This window comes from Melanotaenia boesemani, chromosome 20, assembly GCF_017639745.1.
Source record: "Melanotaenia boesemani isolate fMelBoe1 chromosome 20, fMelBoe1.pri, whole genome shotgun sequence".
NCBI lineage: Eukaryota > Metazoa > Chordata > Actinopteri > Atheriniformes > Melanotaeniidae > Melanotaenia > Melanotaenia boesemani.
Window position 1 is genome coordinate 3,990,015 of NC_055701.1, and position 18,152 is coordinate 4,008,166.

The 18,152-nt window shown below is 40.4% G+C and overlaps 1 protein-coding gene across 3 annotated transcripts in view; it reads right to left on the bottom strand.

The window, feature by feature from the left end:
* Positions 1-18,152, bottom strand: part of kif6 (kinesin family member 6) — a 66,562-nt gene that overhangs the window by 25,806 nt on the left and 22,604 nt on the right. For all 3 annotated transcript variants that reach the window (XM_041972689.1, XM_041972688.1, XM_041972687.1), the window contains exons 10-13: positions 14,427-14,530; positions 12,645-12,750; positions 11,322-11,475; positions 5,370-5,816 (exon numbers count right to left, since the gene is read on the bottom strand). In XM_041972689.1, the coding sequence (XP_041828623.1) occupies positions 5,370-5,816; positions 11,322-11,475; positions 12,645-12,750; positions 14,427-14,530 (811 nt within the window). The remainder of the gene's footprint in view (positions 1-5,369; positions 5,817-11,321; positions 11,476-12,644; positions 12,751-14,426; positions 14,531-18,152) is intronic.

Below are 18,152 nucleotides of genomic sequence, written 5' to 3' on the forward strand. Positions count from 1 at the left end.
AGATAGTCCTGCTGACCTCATAAAGCTGCAATATTCAACTCTCACTAGAACAGTTAGCTGCTGAGTGTGAAGTAGCCGGGACCTCTCTGTGGTGAGAAGCCCCGGGGAAGACCCAAGACACCCTGGAGGGACTATGTCATTCAACTGGTCTGGGAATGCCTCAGGATTCCCCCAGTGGAGCTGGAAGAAAAGGCTTGACCTCAGATAATAGGTAGAAAATGGATTGATGGATGGGTGGATGGATTTTCACTTGACCAAATCTCAACTGTAACAGCTAGAATTTGATGTGTTACAAAAACATACAATCTCTAAAAAGATGTTGGATGCAACAAACTTTGTAAAATGGAGGAAGCTTGGAAACACTAACAGGTGTTCTAGATCTGGCTGTCAATCAAAGCGATCAGGTATAAAAGAGCCTCAGTCTGACAGGTAAACATCCACAAAACAGCCTCTATAACTGACCATATAAGGATGTTTCTCAGTCAGGATTAACAAGCAACCCCAGGTGAAAACCTCTTTCAGACTCCACAGGATCTCAGACTTGGACAAAGTTTACATTTCAGCAGGACAACCTAAAGTACAGCATTACAAAAACACAGGCGGGACTTAAGGAAAACTGCCTGACAGGAAGTTCAGAATCCAGATGTAGATGGAAATTGAAAGTCCCAGGTCTGCCAGTTTGGACGCCAGTCTAAGGAGGAGGACGGTGTTAAAAGCCGAGCTAAAACCCATAAAGAGAAACCATGAGTTGACCGCTCTCAGCGTGCACCTCACCTCACACTCCTGAACAGTTGCAGTCAACAAGCAGAAGTGATGTAATGGCTGTGGTCTCCATCTTAAAACAGGCAAAGCAAAAGTTCAGCTGGTGATGTGGTGAACCCCACAACACATCTGTCCGGTGCTCCTGCGAGGATGGTCCTCTTTCCTTCTCCTGAACGCTTCTTTAGCCTCACAGGTGCCTCTCTTCAGATTGGTCCGGGCAGCATTGTACTGTGTCCCATCACCAGAACTAAATGCAATATTTCCCTCCTTCAGCTGGTTCTTACATGTCCCATATAACTGCTGAGACATCCCATGATGCACTGAGAACCTTCTTTGCTTTTTGCCTTTCTGCTCTTTATTTTTCATGTAGAAGCTTATGACAGTATTGGCATCATAAACTTGTATTTCTCCTCTCTCAGCAGCTCTCTCTGGTTAAAAGTTGCTGTGCCTGTTGTCTCTTTCCTGTCCTCTCCACCTCAACCAGTCGAGGCAGATGGCTGCCCTCCCTGAGCCGGGTTCTACCGGAGGTTTTCCTTCCTGTTAAAAGAGTTTTTTTCTTTCCACTGTCATCTGCCGTACTGTGTATGCTCATAATGGGGGATTTAAAAGAAGTCAAGATTCAGTGTAATTTGTTGGTTTTCCTTAGGCTATTATTTATTATGTATTGGCTTGTATCAATCAGTTGACTTGAACAGATTATTGTGTGTTTGTAAAGTGACCTTAGATTGCAGGTTGAAGTAGGTGGGGAGTGGGGGGAGGGGGCTGATAGCACCCTGGTTCCCGGGGTGTGCAGCTGGAACATCGGGGTGTGTGCTGGCCTACGCCGGGTGGCTGTCTGGGGGGGCCTGGTCCTCTTAGGCATGTTGCGGGCCCTCTGCCTTTGGGGGGTGGGGCGGCCGCCTCTGGGCTCCTGGGGCCCTGGGCCCTTCGCTTGGGCTGCCCTGGGTGGCCGGTCCCTGGCGAGGCCGGCGGCTGCTGATCTTGGCCCACTGGGGCCTGTGCCCCGCGACCGTGGGGGGCTCTTGCTGGGGCTCTCCTCTGCCGCCCTTCGGGTGGGGCTGGAGTCGTCTTTGTGGTGGGGTGGCTTGGGTTGGTGCTCCGGGTCTGCTGCTGAGGGCCCGGCCCAGGCCCTGGTCTGCCTCTGGCCTCCGTGGAGGCGAGGTCGCATTTGCATGATCTCACTCACCGCTCTTCATCACTGATCACTCCTTGTTTCTCATGCTCTGCATGCTGACACAGTCACTGAGTTGTCCAGTGGGTTTTAATACTAAGCGATAATTATTAAATTTATTTTTTGTATTTTTCCTGTGAGTTAGTATCTGGTCGCTGTTATGTCTTTCTGATTTGGTTATATTATTTAAAAACTCTTAATGACTGGCAGCTCTGTTTTTTCTGTGTGTGTGTGTTTCTGCTTTTGTAAAAGTTGTAGGAAATTTTCTGGTGTGTTCATGTACAGGTGTAACAGTTTGTTGTTTGGTGATGGTGCTGATTGAAGGGTCGTTGCCTTCTGTCTGTGATCTTTTTGTCTCCTTTCTTCTTTCCCTTTTGCTCTTTTTGCTATTTTCCATCTTTTTCTGTCCCCTCCGGTCAGGTCCAGCAAGATTACATAGATTCCGTGATTCAAAGTAAATAAATAAATAAATGAATCAGATTATCAAGAGCAGCCTTACCCATAGGCCTCCCCTTGGCAGAGCAAATTTGTTCAGCACGATACAGCAACCAGATTATCATTGTGCTTGCTATGATGCTGGACAGGACAAGTTAAAAAAAAAAAAAAAAAAGAAAAAAAGTGACCTAGGATGACTTTGTTATGAATTGGCGCTATGCAAATAAAGCTGAAACCATACCATACCATACCACATTTATTTATATAGCAACCAAAGTGCTGCACAAGTAAAACACAGAACAGAAATAATTAAACAACCAAAAACACTAAGAAACAATGCAATCAATAAAAGCTGTGAGCAGCTGTAGCTCAGGAGAAAGAGCAGTCATCTTCCAACAGGAAAGGTCGGTGGACCGACTCCAGGCTTTTCTTGACTACATGTCAAAGTGTCCTTGGGCAAGGACACTTCGGGGCCGGGAACTGGGCAAGACACCCAACCCCACGTTGCCTCCTGATGTGCCTATCGGGGTATGAGTGTGTGTGTATGAATGGATGAATATGATATGTAGTGTAAAGCACTTTGAGTGGTCAATCTGACTGGAAACGCGCTATGTAAGTACAAGTCCATTTACCATTTAAACTCACACTGTTCAAAGCCAAAGAATAAAAGTGTGTTTTCAAAGTAGATTTAAAAAAATATACTGAGGGAGCTCGTTATATATGTAAAGGAAGCTCATTCCTGAGCTTTGGGGCCACAACAGAAAAAGCTCGATCACCTCTCATTTTGTTTTGTGATTTTGGAAACACTACCAACATCTGGTCAGCTGAGCGGAGGGAACAAGAAGGGGTGTTGGGGTGCAGCAAGTCGGACAAGTATGCTGGTGCAAGACCATTTAGAGACCTAAAACCAAATAACAGAACCTTAAAATTGACCCTAAAATGAATAAGAAGCCAATGTAATGAAGCCAATACTGGAGTCATCTGCTCTTGAAATGAGTATAACAACATATAACAACAGCACCCCTCCTACAGCAGCAGGACAACAGTGGGCCTCACAAAAAAACTGACCAGAAAGAGCTCAAAGAACTCAACAATGAGTTTCAGGTGTTTACCCAAACTCCCGACACCCATCTGATCCAATCTGATGGTATCTGTGGAAAGCAAGCCCACTCTAAAAAGAACGAAGAATTCAAAAAATGTTTTTCTAGAAAAAATCTGTTAAAACTTATAATAATAAATATGCAAACAGAAAGCTCTGATCTTATTCAAGCTTATACATCAAATAACCCATAGACAGCAGTACCACAGTGTTTAGGTGGATGATGTGAGAAAGAAAGAAAGAAAAATACAATAAAGAAAGAATGATAAGGGGAATTGAAGTAAGAAAAGCAAGAAAAAGAAAGAAAATCCTCTCCTGGATGACCCAGATGATAACATTAGCCTCATACTGGATCACATACCTTTCTCACTGACTAATGCATATGGCACATCATTTATCAGTGATCCTATAAACCACTGTTTTACAGGCATCTCTCACAGTGCTGCTTTCTGTCCCGTCCATGTGAGTGATTTGCTCACTAATCTCAAATGGACAGAGTTGAAACATGTGTTTATTTTTTAACAGACTTCTTTCAGAGACCCTGCTTTGCAGACTTTATTAGCATACTGGGCACTATTACACAGAAATGTCAAAGTGGATAAGAGCTGTGGTTAGGACAGACAGGATCACAGTTTGATGAGTTTCTGGCTCGTACCCCTGTGCCTGATGGCTAAAACCAAACTCTTTAAAGGACTCAGGTTTATCATCACACTTAAAGCTCCACTTAGCCAAAGTTGAATATAAAAGCCAAATAAATGCTGCCTCTGATTTGGGGAATAAAAGCTAGACTGTCTTGACTGTTAATAACTTTTGCAATCTTGTTACATTTAAATTAAATTTATTCTTAAAAAGATGGATAATGACAATCAAAATTAAGCTGCTGTCTATTTCAGGTCATCATTAAGTTCAGAGATCACAATCTATTGGTAAAGCCAAAACTTGAGGAAGCTCATCGAATCTGCTGGAACTGATGACTGACCAGGATGATAGTTAATTAGATCATAATAAATTAGGTATATGTTACTGATGTCAGTGAACAAATGAGGCATTGATAGTTATTTGTCCTATTATAAGGAGATGCTGCCTCTAACCAAAAAATGAATTTCCACATGTTGTAGGTCCCGGTTTGCAAATCCCCATCAGGCCTGAATCATGCCTCTCTTGTTTACCTCAACACTCTTGGCTCCTGGTCTCTGCTTCATGTTCCAGTAACCATTACAGGTTTTAAACTCATCAGCTTTTCATCAGCAACAAATTACAGGTTTAATATACTGTACCGTCTAATGCTGCATTGCTGACATGATCAGATTGGACCAGTTGAACAATGCTACACAGAAAACTTCCAAATACATGCAATCCCACTGATGACATTGTGTAGAAATAAATGTCATATGATGTCAGACCTTACACCAGTCAGTAAAATCCAGAAATCATGAACTGGTAATAACCCAAAGGCACCCACAGTGGGATCACGGAGAATCTGCATGACCGCAAAAAGCTGCCCACATTCCATCTGAGAGAGATCACCTGTCTGCAGGCTTTGCACCCAATTTATCAAGAAATGATCTCTCCTTTCAGCCCAGAAAAGCTGATGGTCACATTTCACAGAGTAAACATCTGTGAAATTTCCATTTAATTCACACAGTTCTATTAGTTCCCATGGGCTATGAGCCACTTCTACTGTTTACTAACAGGGAACAGGTTCAAACTGATATCCGAGTCTCAACTATCTGGCTGGATATCACACTTGTTCTTTCTCAACTATATTATTTGTTGTTTGGTTTTATCAGGTCTTTAGAAAGTACCAGTACCTGAAATGTCTTCATCAGAAGGATTTTCAATGTTGTTTCATTATGAACATTTATTCTGTCTGTAGAAAAAATAAAGAGAATGTGGAAATACCTCTTCTTATACATTGTAGAGCTCGTCCTACGTGGTCTGCTGGAAGGGTGTCAGAACTTTCTTCTCTTAACTGTGGCATTGTTGGCGCTTGTCCTCTGTGGTCCACATTTCCCTCGCCTAATTGTGGTGAAGTGAATGCTCGACCTCCACAGTCTGCTAAAAAGATGTCAGCATTTCCTTCTCTAACCTGTGCTACGGTGGAAACTCTTCCTCCATGGTTTGAAGGGAAGGTGTCCATATTTTCTTCTTTCAACTGTGGCATTGTGAACATTTGTCCGCCATGATCTGCTGGAAGAATGACACCATTTACTTCCCTCAACTGTGACACTGTGGACATGCTCAAGGCTCTATGGGAGGACAGGTTTGGGATATTGGTGATGTTAGCAATCTGAGCAGCAGCATCATCTGCTCTTTTTTTCTCCTTCTTCAGTATCTTCACGAGAATACCTGCAGCATCAAGTTAAAGATTGTAGTTTCCCAAACACATTAAAAGCAGATACATATTAAAGAATCACATTTCAAGAAATGTGGGTGGTTAGATCTTCATGCACAAAGAGAAGTGATAACCTAAAAGACAGGTCTAGAGATGCTTTTCCAGATATAAAGATATTCCCAACAGTTTATTTTGAACTCCACTCTCTTTAGACAAAGCTCAGTATTCACAATATCTAGAGGGTAGAATCCACAAATCACTGTGCTGACATGAGTGCTGACATGTGTTCAGCATCTGACCTCAGAGGTTTGGGAAGGTGTCATGGTCTGGGATGAATCAGGGGAGAAAAGAGGAGCCAGAAGAGCTGCAGAGATTCTGCCAAGATTCCACAAAATCTTTTCCCACTTGTGGGCTTGCATTAACACACGTGCTAATCTGCTGGAGTCTAAGTGTAGATGTGTCAGGAAATATGGTGGAGAATAACTGAAAAGATGCAAGAAGGAGATGAAACACAAAAACCTTCAGCTTAGATCCTGTTGACAATTTTACTGGCATGCACACATTTCTCTTTCCAGATGAAATGTTTCTATGCATTACTTTATGAGTCTCCTCTGCCTCCAACTCCACAGCATTATTTATTTATTATAAGATCAGCTCCATGACGTAGACTTTGTTCAGCTGGCCTCAATTATTATCTAATAATAATGCAGCAGCACATTTTGAATCAAATTTGATGATCAAAGTGATGCCTGCTTGGGGTTTATTGTACAACAGGAGCTCACTGCTGTTTCCTCTAATGGTGTGAGAGGAAGACATTGCTAACCGAGGCAGCTTTCTTTCTACTGAGATTGCTTGCAACATGTTAACAGAAAGAAATAAAAGCTCCTTAGTGTTAAAGTTTTTACAGTAATGCGTATGTTTGTAAAAGACACATGCCCAAACTTTAAGTTTGATGTTTGTATTTATCACCTGTGCAAGAATAAATCATTAAATCATCATTAGGTGCATTTCTGAAGGAGCTTTAGACATTCATTTATGTCCCTGTCAGCCAATGCAAAGGGGATGTCAGTGGGACAATAACATACAGTCAACATCTATGAATACAACTTCCAACTAAACAAACAACCATTCAGTCTTAAAACGGCCAACAATCTAAACCAGACACAATTCCAAATAACCTACAGAAGCCAAGAGATACAGAAAAATAGGACTTTTCCTAAAGAACATGTGTCATTGTTTCATTAAGGTCATAACTTCAGACTGCGGTTCACCAGGTTTTTCCATTATCGTGATCTCTGGAATCTGATATCTTCCTTCATGGTGTCCACAGAACTCAAGTGACGGATGAAAATTTCTACAGAGGGTTGCACGTGACATCTGTGGGCTGCTTCTCATGCCATGTGCTCAAAAATTCTGTGGTCAGACTCACTCGTGATGTGCTCTTCTCATCTGTCTCGCCTGTCTCTGTTAAACTGTCCAATGACATCACAGGAAATGAAGAAAAGTAGCTGCGGGGCAAATGTGCCACACATTGCTCCAATTTCAACCTACTACACTGTGTAAGATTAAACATTTCACTAAAAACTTGTTTGCTTACTGTTAAGATGCAGGAATACAATTCTAAGCTCAAGGAAAGCAAGTCAAAACAACTGGATTCAACAAATCTGTGTCCAGATTGTCATTAAATGTGACAAAAACATGAATGGTTCCTTCATAACAACGTCCATGAACCTATGTCTTAAAAGTGCAAAATATCAGTTTTCATGATGGCATATCTCATTACAGACCGGCTGCATTAGGACTTAAACATGCTAATACATTGGTGCTGCCTTTGGGCGCCATCCATGTGTATGTTTGTCGTAGATTTGTGGACAGACTGAGATGTAGACTGTTGCTGCTTGTGTTGGTGCAGCTGTTTGTCTTTTAACTTCATAACTTCAGACAGAAGTCAAAGTAGATGAAGTTTTGCTTTTTTAATGGTGTTAGAAATAAAGATTCTCCTGTGCAACTATTCACCCACACTCCTTTATTCTTTTCAATTTTCAAATTTAGTTTTCTTTGTGGTAAAATCTGCTGTGATTATCACTGTTATTTACTGTTACATCACACCTATCAGTAAAGGTTGTAAAACAAATAGAATAACCTTGTTAGAAGCTACTTAATCAGTTTAGTTTTCTTTAAATACCACCAAAGAACCACATAAAGCATAGATGCTTTCCCAGCTGTCTGGATTTTCTGCATGAAAGTAAATCATCAAATCTTAATTTGTTGGCAGAGCTGTGTGAAAGCATGCATTGTCTGGGGAAAAAAATCTCTTTGACAAATTTTAAGCCAATCCATCTGCAGAATGTCCAAATAGTTCACTGGATAACTGCAATTTGTATCACTTGGAGAGCCAAAGCACATCCAGAGATTTCTTCTCCTTATACATTTGGGGAGAAAATCTGAGCAGTAAATTTTATTGTATTTCTGGACCACGTAGAAGTAACTCCTGAATGTAAAACTGAACAATAGCAGGAGGTGTTTTGAGAATGCTACGAATGCCATTAAACATGCTGCCTGAAAATGCTGTACATTATCATTTCCACAAGCCAAATCTTTTTTGGATACAATCAACACATGTGCACTAAGAGAAGATAAAAATGAATGATGTGCCCGTTGGGAATACTGCAGTTCATCTTTCCTTCATGAAAATGGAGGTTTTCCACTCATCCCCAGAACACTGCTCCAACTCAATCTTCCTCCCTCATGTTCCACCTCAGCTGTAAAATCCAGTGGCTTGCTTTTTCTCCTGTGGTACCCACAAACTTTCTAAGTAAACCTTAAATCCTGTACACAGCTGCATGAATCAAGAATAATTTTAAAGTCCTGCTGAGAGTGAGTAAAAGCAAAGCTGCAGGGCCTGAAAAGTTTTTTATGAAATTTGCAGTTGACACAGTCCTCATTTGTTGGAATAAAAACAACAATAAGGAATTCATATTTGTAAGAAATCTGCATTTTTGCAGTCATTATTGTGTATTTTTTTTTATTAAAAGGATAATTGTAAACCTATGTCTGCATCAGCTGAGCTAAGGTGAGGCAAGTGAACAGCTTTATGTTCCTGGGAGCTTGTATTACAGATAACTTGGTCATGGTCATTTTAATTCTAAATTTTGCTTTAGAAATGGGAGAAATCTTTGAGCCTCCAAATAAACTTTAAGATGGTTAACTTCTGAGCACTTCTTGTATGTCTACAAAGAACCAATAGAAAGCATTTTAACTATAATCATCACAAACTAGCATCTACAGCGCATCAGAAACATCAGTGAGGTGAGTTGCACTGAGCCCAAAGGATACCAGAAGAAAAAACTCACTTAGCTGCAGCCTGTTCACTCTGCTGTCATTTGCAACTAAGATAAAAGTGTCTGCAGACTGAGGAGCAGTTTATGTCCTCACACTACTGAATTCATCACAATATTTTATGCTTCTGGCCACTTATTTTTTATATAACCTGGCATTTGTCTGAGTAGCTAGCTTAAATACTGAATGCTATACTTGTTTTTACTGTATAATATTTGGAGTTGAATGCTTGCAGTAAGTGTTGTTATTTGCATAGTGAACTACTAATGAGTAATATATTACCAGTTGTATGGGATCAAGGTTTAAAATCAAGAAAAATGGGTGAGAATGGAAAAAGGAACAATCTAACCATGTATGAGCAGTTGGAGGCTTAAACCTTCCAAAGTCAAGTTTCAGTAAACAATGGGTGAAAAAATCAAATGAGGTTAAATGTCTGCGGCTTTACATGCAGAGATAAGATGGATATCTTCACAGCTGGCATTGTAGAAACCAACAGTATATTTTACTACAGTGACTAAATCTGTGCTGTCTGGCATTTACTCAAGTGTGTGTTGTGCTACCTCTAAAGCTCTGCAGTGTTTGCTGGTTCTCTTTGTTTCTCCATCATCGTGTTATTAGTTGATGCATCATCCCACTGGCAGAGTTGGATAAGCATTCCCAGCTGCTCTAACCCCCATGCAGAGTCAATCGTGCTTGGAAACACGCAGGGGTAGTGGTTAGGAACACCCCATTTTTGTTTTACGGGCAACTTTCCTGTAATCAACCCGTTGAGGACTCAGTGTCGGTGTGGGAACTGAACCCAGCAGAGTTACACTGAGGATGTGAAACGCTCATGTAGACATTGACAGCACGGCAATGAGCTGATGAATACAAGGCAGAATGACATGGTTTAAGAAATGTGGCTGGAAATGATGTCAAGGCTTGGTCATCCCAGGCTATGATGTTACATACGACAGACAGACCACCCTGACTGAAGGACTGACAGTTTAGGCTGCTGCAACTATACATATAAACTTCATAGTGAAACAACATAACGGCAACGTGGTCAGTAGCGTCTGTGCATTCCTGATTAAAATAAGCTCTTTTAACATGCACAATGGCAATCTTGGCATTTCCATTTGCATCATGTGAAAACATGGGTAGGACAGTTTAAAAGGGAAAAGGAGCGAGGAACTCACATTTCATAGATTTGGTCCAAGAAATACTTTGGTGAAATATCTGCACGATAATATGTTATTTATTTTGGACAGCTGAGGTCTTGCTGGTGAAATAATCAAGAACGTATCTCAATTTTCCATCTAATTTGCTGTGATTTCATGACAAGCCACAGTGAGAGGGGCTGAGTGGAAAATAATCTCATAAAGCCATTAGAAATATCACATTCAAACACAAATACTATAATTAGGAGTAGTAGTATGTATCACTAACAGCAGCTGTTACATGAAGATATATGTTAGCATACATACTAAAACAAGCTTCCATGTGTTTTTGTGGAGCATGGATAAGAAATGCAAGACTACTTATATTTCCTTATTTATGTGTGTAAAGCAGTATAGTAATCCAAGTGTGCAATAACACAGCCAAGGTTCCCCAAAAGACCCCTCTTATGATGTCGATTTTACTAATGACAGTGAGTGTGGTTAAATCATAAGGCAGGATACAGAAAAAAACCTTTATCCAAGTGAAACTACACTATTTATTTTCCTAATTTTCCAGTCTATTGCTTCCTGAGCTGGAATGTAATATCTCTATACATCATTTCCTTTTGTGCCAACAGTCAAAGGAATTAAAACTTTAGTGTAAGAATTCAAAACTTTTAACGGAAACTTTACAGCTTCACCATCCATCCCAACAACAGTGAAAATCTTGCTTGGATACATGGCTGTTTTTCTTGATCACCCAGCAATGGTCCACATTTTTGCAACTGTACAGATTGCATGTGTCTGGGTCAATTTCCACTTAAAAAAACAAAACTAAGACTAAGAAGAGGAGCGAAAGAACAATTGCAGCAATGATCTACATCTTTACTATGTAGACTGATGGCATGCTAGTGAGTGGGAAACTCATTAGTACAGGACATCATGCATATTGTCTTCTAATTGAATCCTTAAGAATATGTTTACCCATAAAATGAATGCATCCTAAAATGCAGTCACACGAAGGAAAATGCCAAAGGATACTGATCTCATTATCCCGTTGCCTGAGCATCTCCTTTAATTTGGCTTCTTCTGCTGCACTGACGGGGTTGAGCTGAATGGCCTCTTCCTTCACTGCTGGTGACTCTCTCTGATCACTGTGCCCATTTCTTCCACCTTCTTTTTCCAAAATGATCATCTAAGGAAAACAAAAAAGAAACAGAAAAGTTGCTTTAATTTATTTTTTTATCCAAACTAACTGCTGATGAGAACAAATACTGTGATTGATATTGTAAAAGATGGAGCCTGAGGCTTATCCTAAAGGAAAAATATACTGTGTTTGGAAGCTAACTGATGTAATTTATTACTGAGGTTACACTTCACATTGAAGCTAAGAATCCTCAATAAGATTCTGGCATTCTGGTACTTGAACTTCACCCTGAAAAAAGGACTCGCTGGGCGCTGAGCACAGAAGAGCAAGAGCAAGTCAGCATTGAGAACAAAGAACAAAGCAATCAAATTAAAACCAGACTAAGTCCTGCTGGATCACTTGAGTGTGACTGGGGTGATGCTTGCTGGAATGTAAACTGAACAGGAGATAGAGCTTGTGGATCATAACAAAGTAAAGAAGATATAAACAGACATCAAGTAGGATCTGGAGCTGCATCTGGTGGATGCTTCAACTCCAACCACACCATGAACCCAGGAGCAGGGTGAGCACGGCACTGTTTTCCTTCGGGTTATTAACAGCACTAAAGAACCGGCTGCTGTTTGAGAAACTATTATTAATCTGACATGCTGCTAAAACAAAATTTTTAAGAAATTATGTTTTTCTGCAAAACTATGTCCAGACCCTTTAACAATTACATACAATAAAAGAGAATCCAAAAACTACCCATTTAATCAAAAGCATCACGGCTTTAATACCTTGGTTTTACTATGATTTGTGCTTTAAAATACACAACTATCATCACTGTCTTTTTCATTAAGTTAGTTTTAAGTTTATAAATTTAGTTGTAACATTAATTCAGTTCTTAGTTTATAAATGCCAGAAAATGACAAGTAAAGCTCACAGATCCAAATGGATTTTCTCAGCTTTTAAAGAGGCATAGATTTTTTTTAGCTTCCCTGCATATTCTTGAGAAGCCCTGGATCAAACACTTGCATTATGGATGATGTGTCATTACACCTAATGCCTAATTAGATGCCAGATGACTGCAAAACACAAAGTGTATAGACAACACAGTCAGGCTGCAGAAGTGGGATGCACGAAACTTCCAAACAGCTCTGAGGTAAAATCATATTAATCATCAGTTATAGCAGCAGTCTGTGAGAATAAGATGATTCAGTGATGACAGATTAATCTACCTTCAGCAGGGAGAAACAGTGCTGGATTTTTCTCATGTCTGGTCCCAGAGACAGTGTCACATTTGGATCAGGGTCCTTCAGGAAAGCCTTGACAAGTTCTTCCAATCTAAAAAACACAGACATGAAAATACACAAAGACTTATAAATGACGTTGTCATCACCCATCACATGTGCTCAAAAAGGCCCTCAAACAGTTAAGAGCTATATCTGAGGAGTTTAAAATATGAGTCTAGTCAAAGAAAACTATTTAATGGAATGCGTGTTCCAGCTCTACTGGGCTGGCTTGTTGATAAACTATGTCTTAATGATTACCCAAACACTGGTTCCTGAGATACGGAGCTGCCACTGGAAAAGACCAGTAGGCAACCTTCCAGAGGTCTGGAGGTCTGTAACCACTGTAGGCCCAAAAAGTGTGGTTTTTTTTAATCTTCTGTTACACGGTCAACATAGAAACATGCAAGGTTTACATGATGGAGGACTTAAAACAAATGTGGTGGTCTTGTTTCAGGGTCCTGTGAGACATCAATGGTTTTTGGGAAACAAAGTTTGGTTTGGGAGAACTTTGATGTCATGTACAACATTTTGCATGAGAATGAAACACAAGCATCTGACAGTTTCCAAAACATCACTCTAAGCATGACGTCATCTTTTATCAAGCAATTGTAGACAATTAACACTGCAAGTAAAAAAAAAAATGTATTTAATCATATACTAGCTTCTATAGCATGAGAGAGAACAAATAAACTGCTTAATAGTCTCATGGAAAGAAAAATGCAGCATGCTTGAGGATTTATGCACATTTGGAACAAGTAAGCCATGATAATGTGCAATCAATCAGCACATGGGATGAGTCAAGGCATAAAATGAAGAAGAAACAGAAACAAAAAAGTCAGCATGGTCACTGAATGTGGTCACAACAGACATCATTAAAGGTTCCCAGAGTAAGTTGGACCACAAACGGGGGAAATCGGGGATAATCACCCAGTTGAGAGGAAATAATAAAAAGGCAAACCATGGGGGCCAAGGCAAAGGGAAACACATCAGCACTGAAGGGAAACCTGCCAGGTCTTGGATGAAACCTCTGGCCTGATCTCAGGCCCTGACTGACTGAGTCTCTGCACCACTCAGTTGGAGCTGGTTTAACTTCAGTGATTGAGGGCTCAATTCAGAGCTATTGCTGATGGCTATCAGCATACGTAATGTAGGCAATTTAGGTAAACCCCAACTACTTGTGAATCACAAGGTTATTTGCTCAAGCATCTGCAAGTTTGACCAGTTCAACAACAAATTAGTCATAAAAAAGACTCTTTGTGCTCCTCTCAACTGTTACAGCACCCGACACAGTCCTGTACACTACACACCTACAGACATCATGATCCTATGGCAGGAGGTTCCAGTAAAATTCTCTATTTTTAAAACTTTTAGTACTTTCCTGGTTTTCTGGGTCTCACCATTGGTATATTGAGATTGGACCAGCAGAATATTGAGCCACAGCTGATCACACATCATTTGACTGAGAAAATATTAGCAAAGTTAACAATGCTAGCAAAAGTGACCATAATTATAGCTTTCATTTGATCTGTGGAGAAATTTTAGATGTTTGAATTTAGATGGTGAAAATTTGCTCCTCTGAGGGGCCCTGTTGTAAACTGCTGCTTTCTCCTGCAGGAGATACAATGACGGATCAGAAGTACGCAGTATGAGCATGACTTTTTCACATTAGTGTTATTGTATGTTGAGACAGGATTGAAAGGATGAAGTAAAGCAGCAGGGGTATCGTACTTCCAGATGTCCTCGGCAGACAGTTGCTCGTCCCTCTGCTCCCCCGTCACCATGGCCAGCTCCTCCTTCAGTAACAGGACCTCATTTTTTAAACGTGCTATCAACTGAAATACACAAAAATTTGAGTGAGAGGTCACTTGTATGAACAAAACACACATTTTCAGACACACACAAAGTCAAACAGAATCTGCCCGTTTTGATGCGACTAACTGATGAGACAACCACTAAAAATAATCTTGTGGTTTATGTAATGATGCTTTATTAATAGGACTGTATACTCGGATAGAGAACGGGACCCAGACAGAGCCTCTTACGTATTGGGATTGCTGATGTTGATTAAAAAACAGGGCTTCTTCATCTTATAAACCTAAAAACCTAGAAACAAAGTCAAATTGTCTTCTACAAAAGCTCCAATCTTACATCCATTTAAAGGAAACACATATTAAATACCGAACCATTTACAGTCACACACTAATATTTTATTAGAACACTTTTAGCTTATGCAGTTTCACAGCATTTAATTCTGTCGGTATTGTATAAAATTTGTCTTTTAAACTTTCTAAAAAACATGTGGCAGGTTTGCCGTGTCCACAGCAGATAACAGGAGCCATTCAAGATGATTAAGTGGTGGAAAATAATGCTGGAATATGACTAATAGATTCACAAAGCTGTTTATCTAAAGTTGATTAATAGAATCATGACTATTATGCTGAAATTACTGCAATTATCTGAAATGAACTTGATTATATAATTATATAATGAGAAGTCTAATAAGTGTAGCCTCAGTGTAATCTAAATCACTCAAGTCAAACCCACTATAATACAAAGTCTGCATGAATTTATCCATCAAACACTACTCTAATCCACAAGTGGCAATTGTTCTTTTTTTCACATGAACCAACTCTTTCTTTAGAATGAATGCCACTTAAATAGAAGCAGTGGGTTTAACCACACACTTAAAAAAAAAAAAGAAAAAGGAGGAAAAAAAAGCCTGGAAGACTAAAACCGTCTCAGAAAATAGCAACTGTTTGCCAAAGTCTCTGCAATTCTCCTGACACAGAGATGCTAAAGGAGGTCAGTGACAATTAATCAAAGGTAAAAGTTCAGAAAGAGATCGAACACTAACCCAGCACCACTGTTTTTAGCTGACATACCTCTAAGCAGAAAGCCAAAACCAGTCAGACAGTCAGACACTGTCGTCTCAAGACGCTCCTGAGAAGAAACAGACCTGTTGTGTGGTTTTGGTAAGGTGCCACTTAGCTTCACAAAAATTTTGCCCCTAATCCACCCCATATCGTATGTTTTAACAGTGAAAGTCATGGCTGACCATTCCTCACCAGAGCCGCTCCCTGTATCTCTTTTTTGGAAGCAGTGGTCTGATGTAATTCTTCCAGCTGCATCCTCAAAATCTGACCACCAGTTGTTGGTCAGCAGAACTGTGCAGTCTATTTCAGAGCACCAAGCCCACACTGGCACCGCAGCAGCACAGCAGGCTTCCATACACTCTGGATATAAACTAACTCAGACCATGTGACTGATGATGTCTTCAAAAGCCTGCGAAAGTCATGTCAGCCCAACAGATTGTTGTGGTTATGATAGATGTAAATGATCTTTTAATTTGTATGTCATATTGGCAAACACGTTACTATTAACTTTAAAATAGCATTTTGAACTTAAATATATCCTATCTACTTGTGCAGAAAACCACCCACAGTAAGCGCTGCAGTATAACCACAGGTTACACTTAAAGTGCATATGCATGATGTTACGCAGCGTGCCTCTCACAAACACGCTGCTATTATGGGGCCTGTTTTTATGAGGGGACAGGAGGCATAGTTTCCCATTACACCTAAATGCAGGTTTTTATCCTCTGCAACAAAATGATAGCACGTGGTCTGTGTTCTATGCATTACATGGGACAACCACACGACCCAGCTTTGTCACATGCTCATTGCTCGGATGAGGAGACCAGGAAGAGCAACTAGATGCAGGAATTTTCACACCCACTTTCTGAAAATGTTTCTCTGGTTGGTGGGAAGCAGTTTGTTAGATTTACAGTTAAACGCTAATCAGAGCCGATCTTTCAAGTCAGATGTTTGCCTTGTATAAGAAGGAAGGCTTAAAGATGAGGAGGGTTACCCAGTTATGCAGTTAAACTCCATATTGAGTATTGGATTGGACATGTTTGTCGTTGAGCCATATCAGGATCATTGAGAACACCTCTACTCTGATTTCTGTTGCTTTACATCAGAATAATATGGCTCTTTGAAAAAGTTAAAGCAATTTATTTAGTTCTTCCAAACTGATTAACCCCTTCGTCGTGAGGCCTACATTTTCTGCCTCCTGTTCAAAAAGACATACCCCAATTAAATTAAATATATATTCACAACAATCTTTACAAGAGCTCTGTGTATAATCTTGATCTCAAAGGAAAACTGAGACATGTGAGATTACTACAGAAGAACAAAAAACTTCAAAGTAAAAACTACAGGATAGCATTCAAATTCATCTAGGAATTAATAAAATTAATAAGCAGAAGCTCTGAAGTGGACAGAGCTGTTCTCATGTTTCTGTGACATGCTCATATAATTGTTTGAGGTTTGAATTGTCTCATTTGGATGCTAAAGCTTGATCAAGTTTTGTAACCAAGTTTCTCCCCATGGTTTTAGTATCTTATATGTTAAGATGGTGCTTCCTCGCGTGTGCAGGTGGCTCTCATGATGAAGAGGTTAAACATCTAAAGTTAAACACGATGAGTTTGCTCAGATAACCCAGGCCATGGCTCAGTCAAACACAGGCTGGAGTAAAATTTAAAAAGGAAGGTTCCAGTGGGACAGAGTTAAGTTAAAACGATTACAGAGAGGGTAACTGAAGTCATCGCTGTGAGACAACCAGCTCATTGCTGTGGTTGAGAATTTGGGTTTTTTGTAGTCTTTTAGAGCCACGATCCGCCCTAACCTCTGCGTTCTGCTATAATTGTTGCTTCTTTTGATGTAAATAAGTCTACTTCACTGCTTCAGTTCAATCTTACCAATCACTGTTACTGTTTTATATGTCCCAGTTTTACAACTCCAGTGTGACAGAGTGTAATAAGAGATATACAGAAAACCAGTCATTATATTTTTTAGCATTTACTTTTTAGAAAATGATGTTGTCTGACAAAGACAAAAAAATTATGTTGCACTTTGTGAAATTGTTAATGACTTTTAGTAAAGACATGTTTCATTTGTTAAAATCACTATTGGAGGGTGGGGGCTGGTGGCGGCTCATTGGCTGAGGTAGCTGTGTGTCCTGGTTGTCGGGGGCGGCTGCTCTTGGCCTGTCGTGCCCTGGGGGGCCTCCCAGGAAACGGGGTGCCTACTGCTGCCAGCAGCTCACCTTCTGAAGGGAAGTTCGCTTCCTTCTGGACTTAAATCCCTGGACCCTTCTCCTTCCCTCATCTCTCTCTCTCTCTCTCTCACACACACACACACACACACATGTAGGGTCTTGGGAGGCATACACGTCATGCATGGTAGAGCAGAGGGGGCCATTTAAGTGGTCTCCTTGGCTGCACCCTGTGGTGACTCACCTCTCAGTTTTAATTCAAAACACAAGAAAAACAACACAAAACAACTCTGGGGGGGGGGGCATGTAGTGCATGGTGGGCGGGACGGCTCATGTGGCCTTGCTCCCAGCACGGTGTAGTTACTGCCCCTCAATTTTAATTGCTTCTGGGCTCTTGGG